This window comes from Epinephelus lanceolatus, chromosome 19 (assembly GCF_041903045.1).
Source record: "Epinephelus lanceolatus isolate andai-2023 chromosome 19, ASM4190304v1, whole genome shotgun sequence".
NCBI classification, from domain to species: Eukaryota; Metazoa; Chordata; class Actinopteri; order Perciformes; family Serranidae; genus Epinephelus; species Epinephelus lanceolatus.
Window position 1 is genome coordinate 8,225,292 of NC_135752.1, and position 14,705 is coordinate 8,239,996.

At 38.7% G+C, this 14,705-nt stretch overlaps 1 protein-coding gene across 2 annotated transcripts; it reads right to left on the reverse strand.

The window, feature by feature from the left end:
- Positions 1-1,622: 1,622 nt before the first annotated feature.
- Positions 1,623-14,396, reverse strand: june (JunE proto-oncogene, AP-1 transcription factor subunit). 2 transcript variants are annotated; one of them, XM_033646419.2, is made up of 2 exons: positions 14,338-14,396; positions 1,623-6,794 (listed from the first exon to the last, which is right to left on the reverse strand). In XM_033646419.2, the coding sequence occupies exon 2, from the start codon at positions 6,641-6,643 to the stop codon at positions 5,609-5,611; it is 1,035 nt and encodes a 344-aa protein (XP_033502310.1). In that variant the 5' UTR covers positions 6,644-6,794; positions 14,338-14,396; the 3' UTR covers positions 1,623-5,608. The 2 variants fall into 2 exon arrangements, with proteins under 2 accessions (XP_033502310.1, XP_033502311.1); XM_033646420.2 differs by lacking the exon at positions 14,338-14,396 and adding an exon at positions 14,079-14,309.
- Between the last annotated feature and the right edge of the window lie 309 nt (positions 14,397-14,705).

A 14,705-nucleotide genomic window follows, 5' to 3' on the forward strand; every position in this document is an offset into this window, starting at 1 on the left:
ATGCCTATTGTTGTTTTGTGTAATAAGCATATGCCAGATACCATAACAAAAATGATGGAGTACTGGTGCTCAGCCATCTGCTGTGCTCAGTGTCATTAGGGGCACCTCAGCGTCCAAGTTTTAAAGTCAGAAACAATGGTTTTGGATCAGACTCAGTTGAGCCAGCAGATGGTGGGACACTTTTGAGAGTGGGATTGTTGTCAGTGAGATGAAGAAAAACTTGTAATTTCATCTTTTAAAAGGGGAATCAACAGTAATGAGATCTCCGGCAGGTGTTTTGAAAAAGGTAACATAGCCTGTACAGTTTACAGGAGACTGGGAGAGACAGTTAATGTGTCATTTTCCTTTCTAGTGTGGATGGAGATATTTTGTCATACCTTCACACTGGCGATAGCTGTGGCCAAAGGCATTGTGTTTGCAGGTTGTCCATTCATCCATCCATACATCCCATTCTGTGAATTCGATATTTCCTGGCTCAGATTTGGCACAAATGTCCACTTGGACTCAACAATGAACCCGCTGGAATTTGGTGTCAAAGGTCAAGGTCACTGTGACCTTGCATTCATGTCATTCTAGTGAACGCAATATCTCAGGAAGGCCTTGAGGGAGTTTCCTCCAATTGGCACAAATGTTCAGTTGGACTCAAGAATGAACCAATTAGAAATTAGTGTTCAAAGGTCAAGGGTCGAGGTCACTGTGACCTAACAAAACTTGTTTTTGGCCATAACTTAAGAAGTCATATGCTAATTATGACCAAACTTCACACAAATGTCTAATAGGATAAAATAATGAAGTGATGACATTTTATATCCAAAAGGTCAAAGATCATGACATTTTATATCCAAAAGGTCAAAGATCAACTTCATTTTGGCATCATAATGTTTTCTGGCCCCACGTCATAACTCAGAAACAGAAGGGGAGACATTTGGTCAGATACCAAACTGGTGACTCTAATCTTGGGAAGAAGTGTATGTACATTTTTACAGACATGGATGTGAATTGTAAATGCAGCTTTACTGGTCCGCAGAGGCATACAACCACAAACTGGTGATTCTAGTTAAATGAAGGTGGTGTGGACAGATTCTTTCTTTTTCTTTTTTTTTTTTTAAATAAAAAATATCTTGATATAGGGCTTCATTTTCATTGTTTTTTGTTCAACATATGGCTGAATGTTCAGCTGTCCACATCCTTTTTGGCTCCATGGGCTTACTAATGAAGATGTATTTTCTTTAAGTAGTTTTGCTGTTATTATAAGACTACACAACTGCTTATGAAAACATAAAAACCAAGATGGAGATCTGCTTATCTGATTCTGTCATGTGCGTCATTTTACAGTAAAACAAAACTAGGAAGTTTCCTAATAAGGAAGTGTTTGATGTTCTTTGTCATTAAAATAACTCCCAAATTTCTCAACATGAAACCAACATCTGTTTCACCTGAAATCATGGTAGTTTCAACACTGTATGTATATTTGTTTGCTGAATCTTTATCCTTTATGTGAAATGCTGAACACCTAAAACAGTTGAAATGAGTTTAGAAAGGTGTACTTGTTACAACACGTGGCCACTGTCATGTGGAAAACACCTTACTCCAACTCTAAATTTAAAAACAGCAAACCAGCAGCAGGTGAATATTTTATATTCAGATATATTGACACAAACACTTGTACGCAGCAGAACAGTGTAAAGGAAATAAACACACATCAGTATAACAAAAGATACTCATAATAAATAGAGACATAAAGTGTTTGATCAAATCAAACAGCTTGTACACACATCATTTCAGAATATTAATATTCTTTATACATTTGTACAAAAATAGAATCATTAGACGTCAAAAGCCTTGTTCAAGTTCAAAAAAATAAATATTTGTTTAAAACTCGCCAACAGTATTTTGAAAAGACCCTTTTTTGTCAAACAGAAAACATCTAACTGCAACTGAAACAGTTTTTATTTCATGGGTGAGCATAAATGTTCAGATAAAGCTCTGATGTGATTTTTTTAAAAGTAGTAGAGCTTTATATTTTTTTGTTGCTCACAAAAAAAAAATCAGATTTATTTTATTTCTTTGCAGTTCTGTTTTTCTGTCTGACAGCTGCAGTCTACAAATTGTAACATGATAGAGCTTCTGACTGGACAGGAAAGTCAGAACAAAACAGAGTCCAGAAATAGAGAGGGATCATTAGTGAAAAACATGTAAAAATATCAATCAACACACTGCATAAACAACAACACATTTACATAATATATTCTTTTGTGGATTTTCCAGAGAACCAAGATATTAAAGGCCCAATCTTTCTTTCACCATATAAATATAAGTTGTACTCACGTACGTAATTTAAGTTAAGTAAGAAAATCCAGAATAAAATGTGCAGTTATCGAACAATAACACACTCTCCAAAATGACACACACTATGTCGTATTTTTATTAAAGCAATTGAACATCTTGTTCTCTAATTGGCTGGCAGGAGTTTGTTAAAAATCTTACGTGTGGACATTTCAAACGTAGTTCAGGTTAACAGTTTAACCACTAATCTAAATCAATTTAACCTCCTGCGACCCTGCATCCTTATATGAGGACATTACATTTTGGGTTTGCTGCACCTTATACTTCATTCTGCTTCTTTGACCCATTGTCTTCATTCATGGACACCTTTTTGTGCCTTCTAGTGATAGCAAAAAAATAAAATATATTTCATAAAATAAAATACACTAATCCATGTAAAAACAAGATGGCGGCCATTTCTGCCAAATTAGTCTACAGCAGATCCCAACATGCACACAAAAAGACAAGATACAAAACCTGATCAAATGTAATGGTTAAAAAATGATTATTTATACTAAATAACATTTGTAGTTTGATATAGCATTTAAATCTGACCAATTTTAGCAACAGTAACAAGCTAAATTAGGAAGTACTTGTTTGAGGACATTGGGACTTTATTATTGTATTATCGCGAGTAGCACAGGTCAGTTAGGTGTGACAGACTGTTCCCACAGACAGAAAGGACATTCCAAGCTTGGAATAGAGAGCAAAGAAAAATCATACAGTTACGAAATGAACAACTCACATTGCTTTTAGATATGCTGCATTATTTGCAATTTTCACTTTTCACTTTTCACACAGCCATGTTCAGGCAGTGAAATTAACTGTTTTGAGCAGGGGTTTTTTCTTTCTTTTTTTTTTTTTTTTCTTTTTTTTTTTTACAATTTATTACACACTTGTGACCATTAAAAATAAAACCAATGCCCCCATAGGAGGACTTTTTTTTTTCAAAAACTACTTAGTGTTCAAAGACAATGCTTAGTTTTTTATACTTATACTTATCAGATCCTACTTAAAATTACTCAGGAGAAGTGAGAAATTAACAATGCATGCCAAACAAAAGCTTGGATCTCAGGAGATTAACCTGCAGGTAACCCCTAGCAATAGTGCTGATGCTTAAGTCTCCATAACCGTCTCGGGGAGTTCAGGAAACCCCTCAAGAACCTCTACATTCTCCCCAAGGCCCTCTTCAACCTGTTCAAGGACTGCATCCTTTTCCAGGACCTCAGAAACCCTCTCAAAGACCTCTGCAGACTCCTCAAAGATCTAACGAGTCCCCTCAAGGACCTCAGAAACCTCCTTGAGGAGCATATTTCCACAGTGAGCACTATATGTACACAATTGAGAGTGCATTATTCTTCATAACAGCACAGCTAGGAGTGCATTATCCTTCATATACATTTTGTTTACATTTAGGATTAAAGGTTGGACCTTTAACTTTAAATAATTAATTAATTAATAATAATAATAATAATTAATTAATAATTCACAAATTCATCAGGTAATTGAACCTGAAATTGACTCTTAAAAATATATTTTTACCAAAGCAGGTGAAACACATTTGATATTCCACTGAGATAATTTTTGAGTAAACAAAATCTTTCTTTATAAATTTCTTTGAAGATCTTTAACCAGTGAAAGCTCATTACAACCAGGAAGAAAAACAAGGTGAATTACAACAACCCTTAAATCTTGACTTTTTCCCAATTAAAATTATAATATAACATCATGGAAGGCCAAATTAGGACATATGAGATTATATGTTTGTTTTTGTTTTTAATTTTTTTTCATCACCCTTAACATTCAATCTTTTTTTTCTTCATTCCTGGCAGAAATTGGCTTCCATCTAAAGCTGCAAACTAATCAAAGTGATAAATGTTCAATAGTCATATCTTATACTGTTATGCACTGAGAATAAAGGAGACAAGAAACGCTTCATCTGACATTGTTCATCATCATAATTTATGTTTATGTCAGTAATAGATCTGTTGCTTCAAAAACACGTGAACTATTTCAAAAAAACTGCCATTGAGTGGAACGTGAAATTCTCTCTTCTTACCAGTAGTTGAAAAGTAAAAAAACAAAACAAACAACAACTTGTTTTTAAATTGAGATATTAAAACCATACAGGTGTCGTCACTGGCAGGTCTTAAATTGAACATTCCCTTCAGTCCTGATTCCTGAAAGATCCAGAGAAAGTGAGAACAGTTTCCATAAGCCAACAACTGAAATGAACAAACAGCCAGTCAGCTCAAAAAAACAACCAACTTTTAACCACTTCCTGATCGAAATGCAGCTTTAAAGGCTTTTAACTTCCAGCAACAATAGACAAAGAAAACACAGAAACACAGTTCAAAATTTTAAACAGTCACTGGATTATTACGAACCACAGCTGGGCTTCAGTTTCAGACATGTAATCAGATTACATAGATCTATCACAGTAACTATGAAGAGTTACTGTAAAAAACAGAGGTGTCATAGTGCTTGGTGTGTATGGTCCCATCACTAACACACAGTGGGACTGTAGTAAAAAAAGTAACAAATTATCTCTTTAACACTCTTCTGATAACTGATTATTGTAAATTCTGACAAGAAAATTTAAATTACAGTCCTTACTCTGTACCTACAGTAATGTGATTACTTCACACTGAATGAATTAAATCAGTACTTGCGATTTGAACATTTGGATAACCTTTTATAAGCAGTGTTTTCAACGCTGTTTCAAAATATAAAAGATTAATGTCACACTGTAAAAATGTTCATTTTAATATGTCATTTATTCAAACAATATTTGTACTATAAATGACAATAAAATCAATGGTGGAAAAGAATTTCCAATGTTTCCAGTTATTTACTGAGATGTATTGACATCTCAAAAAAAAAAAAGAATATTGTCATGACCTGTCTGTAAATTGAACTCATCTGTCCAGTAAATGTGTCATATCTGTTCATACACACAATCTCTTTAAATAAAATTTGCCAACATCTCCTCTGACAAAAAATCAACAGCAAAATTCAAATTACCCAAATTTGAACTGCACATCAGGGATTTATCCCTCATTCTGTCTCCTCTCTCTCCTCTATGCTCCGCCCCCTGTGGCTGGATGATTGACAGCGGTTTACAGGGCTACACGAATCCCATTAAACATCCATCTGTTCTTACGCCTCCATCTCTGCTCACTCTGACCGCAAATGCGAGCAAAATGGCAAAATCGTAAAAGTAAACCCTTGGCCCCCTGGCCCCTTGGCTTGTGTTCAGATGCTTATTCAGCTTGTGTCCCCCTCAGCAGCTGGAGTCCTCACTGCCAGCTCCTCCCCCTCCTCCTCCAGACTTGCCAGTGGCCGAGCTGACGGCGATCTGGCAGCCATTGGTGACATGACTCATGACCTTCTGTTTGAGCTGGGCAACCTGCTCCCGCAGCATGGCAGCGGTGGAGGCCAGGTCTGAGTTCTGGTTCTTCAGGACCTTCACCTTCTCCTCCAGCCGCGAGATCCGCTCCAGCTTCCGCTTGCGGCACTTGGACGCAGCGATGCGGTTGCGGAGCTTTTTGCGTTCTGCTTTGATTCGCTCCTGTGTCTCCAAGTCAATTGGAGAGAGGGAGGGCGGGGAAGTAGGGTCGCCCGCCGGATGAGGCACCTCAGGGACTGTCTGAGGGGCGTCCAGGCCTCTGGTGTGGCTTTGAGAGGCTCCACCGCTGCCATGGCCTGAGCCACTACTGTACGCCATCTGCCCCCCAGGGTAAGTCATCTGGCCCGGGTTGTAGCTGCTGAGGTTGGTGTAGATGGGCATGTCTCCACTGGACATCAGGTTCCTCTGGTAGGATGTCTGCAGAGAGACGGCGGAGGATGAAGATGGGGACATGGGGCCACCTCCCACTAGCTGGTTCTGTTTGTGAAGATCAGCGAGCGCTTTCACAAAGCCATCAGCAAATCCTTCTTGCTCGTTGGTGGCCTGGTTGCGGTACAGAAAGGCATTGGTGGAGTTTGACACAGGGCTGGTGGTGACCAGTCCCTGGTTAGACTGGATGATCAAGTGCTCCAGGTCGGGGGATGCCAGCTTCAGGAGGTTCATGTCCGCCGAGGGTGCTGCCGATGTCATCAGGGAGCTGTTGCCAGCGAGCCCCAGGTTGTTGTGGTTCCCGCCCCTCCCTCCTGCTGCACCACCGCTGGGGAAGTGATGACTGCCCACCACTGACATGGCCTTCTTACTCATCAGCATCTTGTTTCCGGGGTAACGCTCGTATTCTGCAATCTGGCTAAAGGCGGGGACAGCGGAGGAGTCATCGTGGTAAAAAGGAGTCTCCATCTTGGCCGTCATTGACGAAGAGGTGTCTCAGAGAATATCTTCATAATCAGATTAACCTGAATATCAGAGGGGATTGAAACGTTCCACTGACGTTGGGGGTTGGAGGATGAAGGCAGGACGAAGAGAGGAAGAAGAGGTGAAGAGAAGAAGAGAAGACGAGTGCCTGCAGGAAAAACAAACACGTCTGTAAGAGGAAGAGGACGAAGAGAACTGAAAGATTACTGAGGTGTAAACTAGGAGTTGGTGCTGACACTACTGATGCTACTGATGAGTGTGAGTGTGAGTGTGTGTGTGTGTGTGTGTGTGTGTATTTCTCTACATGTTATGTGTTATTTACAGTCCGAGGTGAGATCGAAGACAATAAAACTCTGCTCCAATATTATCTACTGTTATTACGACCTGTCTTTTGGCAACAAGTAAATGGATGAACAGTCATTTTTCTAGATTTCAGTGAAAACAAAACTGACATCCTGTTTGTTGGTCCTAAAAAAGTGCTGTTTAATAATCTGGGGAATTCAACTCCCTGGATTAAACCTGAGATTACAGGTCTCCGTATGATCCTATATTACAACATAACTAGGTAATAAAAACATAATTTTTCCACCTCAGAAACATAGCTAAGGTACGACCATTTCTAAATGAAGAAGATGCCGAGAAATTGATTCATGCCTTTATTTCAAGCCAACTCAACCCCTGTGATGCACTTTTTACTGGCTTCCCGAAAAACACCCCTGAGAGACTTCAGCTCATTCAAAACTCTGCAGCTCGGCTATTAACCAGAACCAAGAGGAGAGAGCACATCAGGCCAGTCTTAGCTGCTCTGCACTGGCTTCCTGTTACACTTAGACATGTCAGTTAAGATTCTCAGTCATCCAGGTCATGGTAATTGTAATATATATATATATATATATATATATATATATATATATATATATATATATATATAATACCTTTATTGATGATTGATTTTAAGCTCCTCCCCCTACACGGGCTGGGACCAAGCTACGTTGCTAACTCCCTTGAGATCATCTGCTGCTGGTTTACCAGAGGTTCTCAGCAACAGCCGGAAGGAGATCAGAGATGCAGCCTTTGTCAGTTACAAAGCTATGGAACACACTACCTATAGATATCAGGAAATATTTTTAATACTTTCAATATTTTTAAAAGAAAGCTAAAAACGTATCTGTTCACTTCAGCTAGCTCTGACTTTCCTGGTACAGGTCTGAAACTCTTTCTTTTTACACTTCATATTGCCACAACTCTTTTATTATGTTGTGTACTACTTGATTTCATTATTTATGGTTTTGTAATTCTATGATTTTATGATGTCATTATTTATGACTTTTTGATATTTATTTCACCTAATCTTTTTTTTAGATTTTAAGTCTGTTTTATGTTCATTATGTCTATTTTCATGTGAAGCACTTGGTGCTTAAAATGTCCTTATTGTAACACTTTCTTGCTGCATTTCTTGTATGAAAGGTGCTATATAAATAAAGTTTACTGTTATTATTACTAAAACATGTGTTATTATCATTATCAATATGATTATTGTTCATATAGTACTGTTTATATAGTCAAAGTGGGATCCAGTGGTGGAAAGGAACTCAACAAATTTATTAAAAGTTTAGAGAGAGCTTCCTTGTATACAAAAAAATGTAAACAAATAAAGACAATGTTTACAGGCTGTGTTTTTCCCCAGAACACAATGTGTGTGTTCTTTGAGGTCAAACAAATGTGTTGAATGCATTCCTTTCAAAATATAACATTTGTAATGCAAAAATTTACTATATTTTCAAGGCAGATGCTATTAGCTCTCAGGTGTCTGCAGCCAGCAATGCTGTTTGTAGCCAGGGTGTAAGTAGGCAGTGTGGCTATTTACACCTGGGTGTATATACAAAGCACATACAGCAAGTAGCAGCCGTGACCCACCGTCCAACACTGGCACACCATGAGGATGGAAACAGAGGGCTCAGTGAGGATGGAGCACCTGCCGCAGCAAACAAACACGCCATCTGCAGTCATTTTGACTTGACCAACGGAGTTCACCACAGCTTGGCTGAAGAAACAGGTGACGTGATTTACGTTCTAAAACCAGCCACCGGCGATTTGACCAGCTGAGTTGCAGGTGACACTATCAAATGAGGCGAGCACAGAACGGCCAGTCCACACCGCTTTAACTTCTCTCTGCAACATTCTAAAACAGTTTCATCTTGTTGCAAATCTTTGGTCTGAACTGGGCTTAACACAAATGGGTCTATTTACCCATTCTGCTAAAGTTAATGTACACACAATAATACATCAAAGTCTAAAACCTACAAGTCAACACTGACTCACATGTTACTCAGACCCCAGTCTCTTGTGTTAAAGTCCTGTGCTAGACCCATTCAGCCAATCAATGCACACAATAGGATCCATAATAAGGAATCAAATAAATAAATAGGTGTAAACAGCTGAATAGCTGCAGTGTAATTATTCTCACATGGGTGCAAATAGACACTCCGTATTTGAACAAGGTGTGTTCACATCATGTTTGCTAGCTGTTTACATTTAAGACTGTAAAGGGAGGTGCATTGTTTGCTACACTTCTTTGCACATTACTGCCACCACCTGTTGATCAGCAGAATAGCGTAAAACAGTATACTATAGGAATATGCAATAAATGAAAGCTACTACTGTTTACATAAATCACACATGACATGTGGTGCAACATGAATGATCGACACTTTCTCAGACTTTACGTGGGCTATCTGACAATCATAGCATAATAAAGACATTAATGTTAGTTGAATACACTATGAACTGTGTTCTGCTGGAATATAGCAACCCCACTTGGACAAACCACACTCAGAACTGCAGTACACTGTTATACTACAACCAGGCTGAAATTGACATGGTGTCCCATGTGACAAGGTTGGAGTGAGAATGTGATGTTCTGTGTGAAACATTTAATGTTGATGATAATAGACTCCAAATCAAAGACAACATCACAAGTATCTTTTCAGTCTTCAGTCTCCCCTGCAATTGTATTGCAAAAATGGCCAAAAGCATTGCAACATGCACTGAAATTTTTTGGAAAAGCTCCTGTGAAAACAGACATTTCAGGCCTCAACAATCTCAAAAACAGACCATGAAATCCCTTGAGTATTGAGGTGGATGTGTCCCTCCCAGTGTATGCTTACTATATTTATGTACTGCCTTGCAGTGCTCCATAGGGCTAGTGGTGGTCAAAAACTCCTCAGGGCACCTTTCAGTATTTATGACATTGAATGTTCATGACTAAATTGACAACAATTTTGATTCAATAGTGAAAACATGGACACATATCCCTAATACAGGAATCTCTGTAGCAGAAAAGTGTGTGCTCATGTAGGACCATACGGCTCATAGCAAGTGACTGATACATTTTCAGGGCCTTTGAGCATTGAACTTAAATTTTTGTAATTACTCCAGCCTGATAGATATCATAGAATACCTTAATTAGTTTTGAATGAATTGTGAATTGTACTGCTCAGCTGCTGCTTGCTGTGGAGGTGCTGGTTCCATAAAAGGAGTGATTTCTGAAGTGGTTTGATAACATTAAATAATAGATTGTCAGTTTTTACCTTAATACAGTACTTATGTACCATGTGTACACTGGAAGGGTTATTGAATTATGTTCATAGTGACTGCAAAGAGGTCCTTTGTGATACCAAATTAAATGAAGTCCCTCTCTATGCTTCACGGGACAGTGTTTGCTTGCTGCCACGACAGACAGATAATGACACAAAGAGGGAATTTTGTAGTAAAACAACAGTAACTTTGGAAGATATCCACTTGATTTGTCTAACTTATTATTAGCTTTTGCAGAAGTTTGGAACGCAGTTTCACACAGGAGACTGTGGAATTTGTCCCCCTTGCTTTCCATTAAAATTACTTTAAGAAGTAATCTGTGGCAAGTATGAACAGGAGAAACAATTACAGTGACCAGAAACTGTTTCAATGTACATATGGGAACATCAGTATTGTTTTTAGACAGACGTGAAAAAAATGTGAACCTATCCATTAGGCCTAAAGCTGTAGTTGGTAACTTTGATAAAAGTAACTTTTTATCATAATTGCTGAAACCATAGACAGTAAAAGACAATAGCCCCCGTGACATCATCTATTGGTTTGTGGACTCCTGCTTTGATGATTCAAGTCTGGCATTTCGGCCATTGCCATCTTGGGTTTTTGGAGCCAGAAGTGGCCATATTTAGGCGAGAGGGTGGAGTTGTGGAGGAGTGAGGGGTGGATCTGACTGAGAAGCCCAGGACACTATCGTACACTACCTGTCACTCAAAGCAGCCCCGCTCTTAATTATGAAATAACTTTAAGCCTTGATGAAATGTAAACAGGTGAGTTTTATAAAAATGAACCCACCATACAGTTGTCATAGTGTTGAAATTAGTTTTAGAGCCCCAAACCAATTTTTGTACCAGGCTATACACATGTTTATTTCTGCTGCAAAGCTGGGCATTTTAACATGGGGGTTTATGGGGATTGAGTCACCTCTGGAGACAGCCTCCAGTGGCCATTAAAGGAACTGCAGTTTTTGGTACTTTTCAGTGGCACACTGTGGTACACTGTTGGCTTCATTTTTTAGTCCAGAGGTTGCCACTTCGCTGAAACTGTTACTATATCCACACAGTACATGAGTCAGATAATCGGTTAAAAAAAAAAAAATAGAAAAAAAAAAGAAAGTTTCCTCATAGTGCTTCTAATGACATTCGTAAGAATCCACCGTCACTCAATAAAACCAACCAATCAGAGCTGAGGCGTCTCTATGGCAGCCCATCATGTCAATTACGGCTTATAAATAATGGTCAGACTGTCAAAACTATGAGAAAGTTTCCTCGGTGCTGGTGGGTGGTGCTTGGTTTTGGTTCAACTGTTACCAACATGGCAGCCAGGTCACAAACTTTCTCATTTTACAGCTAAACATTCATTCATTCATTCATCTTCTAACCACTTCATCCTCTTGAGGGTCGCGGGGGGGCTGGAGCCTATCCCAGCTGACATCGGGCGAGAGGCAGGGTACACCCTGGACAGGTCGCCAGACTATCGCAGGGCTGACACATAGAGACAGACAACCATTCACGCTCACATTCACACCTATGGACAATTTAGAGTTATCAATGAACCTAGTCCCCAATCTGCATGTTTTTGGACTGTGGGAGGAAGCCGGAGTGCCCGGAGAGAACCCACGCTGACACGGGGAGAACATGCAAACTCCGCACAGAAGGGCTCCCACACCCAGGATCGAACCGGCAACCCTCTTGCTGTGAGGCGAGAGTGCTAACCACCATACCACCATGCCGCCCTACAGCTAAACAGTACACTGATATATATGTTCCTGAGAACATCTAAGAAGAGAAATAGGCAGGGCCGTGACAGAATCTTGATTCAGATTTGATTCTTGCTTCACTATGTTAGGAACCAACATCGTAGAAGAAAAAAGCAATGTTGCCATAAACGCTTGGTCGCAACAAGCCAGTTATCCCTACGGTAACTTTTCTTTCTTTCTTTCTTTCTTTCTTTCTTTCTTTCTTTCCTTCTTTCTTTTTAATTTTTTGCTTGTAAATTCTTTTTTTAAACAACCTATAAACTGCTAATGAAAAACAGTCGAATAAAAAGCACATACCCATGTATGTATATGCACAGGTACACACATATACCTACATACATACAGAAACTTGAAAAGAACAGACAGTTACACAAGATAAAGACCCAGTAAGGGCCTTTCCTATTATGATCAACTATAGGAAAATGTAAAACAATATATGACGTACCTCATGTGGAGTTATCAATAAAGTTGGGGTTTAGAGTCTACCTTTGATATATTCCATTGATGGATTCCATGTTCTCATGGGAGCCGTTTAACGTGAATCTTAGTTTTTCAAGTTTGAGATGTTGCATTACTTCCCTCAACCACTGAGTTCAGCTTGGTGGATGAGGATTCTTTCAGTGCAGAAGGATTAATCTCCATGTTAATAAAGTGACAAATTTTGTCATTTTGAGTTTAGATCCTGAGAGATCCGTATTTTTCTCTCCTGCTATTGCAAAAATAGCTGTCAAAGTATCTGGGTGAATTTTCATTTTTAAAATATCTGATAGTATTTTGAAGCCCATGGTAACTTTTCTGACACCTCCTGTTTAAAACCCAAAAAGTCAGAAGGATCTGCCCATAGAAGCACTTTGGAGGCAGAGGAATCAGATTTTTTTTGTCCCACAAATGATCTGTCTCATGTACTACTATGTGGATGTATTGACAGTTTCAGCAAATATGCCAGAAAGTTATTTTTAAGAAAAAGTTACCAACTGTGGCTTTAGCCAAGCTTTAACTACATCTAATCAGTCTGATTCAGCTCAGGTCTATCATCATCTTGCGCATTCTCTTACTGAGGAAAACATGAACCTCCTCTGAGTTCTGATGAAAAAGTAGAGACAAATGGCCCATCAGTCAGTCCTAGGAGGGAATGTATGAGAAGTATTTTACGCACAAGCAGTCAAACCATAAGCTGACATTAATCAGATTCAAGCTGATCAGCTGAACTCAACTGTCTAACATTCCTGCAGCTGTTTCTATCAATGATCAGAGAGTTATTTGAAAGAAGCACCACAACTCTGATGCCCTCTGCTCCCCCTGAACACTCCGTATCCACCATGTAACACAGACACAATGCAGGAGCTGCCTATACATCTGAAAACATCAGCTGAAAAACTCATGAACCTTTTATTTAGGATTTTTTTTCATATTGCCATAAATATTGTTACTGCAGAAATATCTTGAAATATATGGATATTATTTTAAGGCCATATTAACTACCACAGTCAGTGCTCTCTGGTGGACAAACTATGCAATGGCAACAGTGTTCTAAATCACCTCTAGCATATTTATGTCTTAATTATCAGCCACTTCTGACAGTGTATATCTGTATTATCAGCCAATATACACCCCAACATCTTTATCAGTCTAATTTTAGGGGACTTCTTCTGCCTTAAACCTCTACTTTACTAAACTTCAGAGGGAAATATAATTATGCAATTTTTACTCCACTACATAGCTGAGTAACAAACAGTTAATTTGCAAATCAAGATTTCACACAAAATACGTAAGCAATCAATAAATATGATGAAGTGTTAAACTGAACAACCCAACAGTGTGTTAAATTGTTCAAATCATCCTCCACCAGCTATGTCGATCCAATGAAAATAACAATAATACTATAATTTATGATAATATAGCTACAATAAAATATTAATAATATCAAGCTAGGGTTCACTGTTAATAAGAGGATGAGATGTGAATCAGATCTTCGTTGTTATTTCTGTTTGAATCAATAATGAATAGTAATTAGCGATAGCTTTCATGCAGACGGTAAATGAAGAGTCAGACAGTAGAAACAGTAACATTCACTGCGATCACCTGTCGGTGGTGAAGCTGCTACACTTGGATCCAACTCTTCTGAACTGTCAGGACGCGCTCTAAACACGTTAAAGTTCCCGGTACAGCCGTTAACTTCAGACCGGGAGAAGAGCACGAGGCAGAGCTGATGAATTAACACAATGATCTAACATAACCCAAACATCGTTCATCGATTCATCTGAAACTGTGCTTTTAGAATAAAAACACAGAGGCTGGAAGTTCATACGAACAATAATGTTTGACGAAGGTTAATACTCACAGGGAGAAGCGGAGAGCTGCTGAACCATCCGAGAACAGACAGAGTGAGTCACACACACACACACACACACACTCTCTCTCTCTCTCTCTCTCTCTCTCTCTCTCGCTCTCTCGCTCTCTCTCCACCATAAAGTGACTCACACTCTGACATTTCCTGTTCATTAGCGTATTAACACATCTCTAATGAAGTCATATATTTACAGGGCCATGTCTGAAATATGATATTAATATTTGCTTTTCTAATTTGCTTTGAATAACTTCAGTAAATGTAAATGTGATCATTTAACTGTAGTAAATGACCTAATATGGGTAATTTTTTTCCACTATAATAGCGGACAACACATCTGAAAATACTTAAAGTAGAAAATG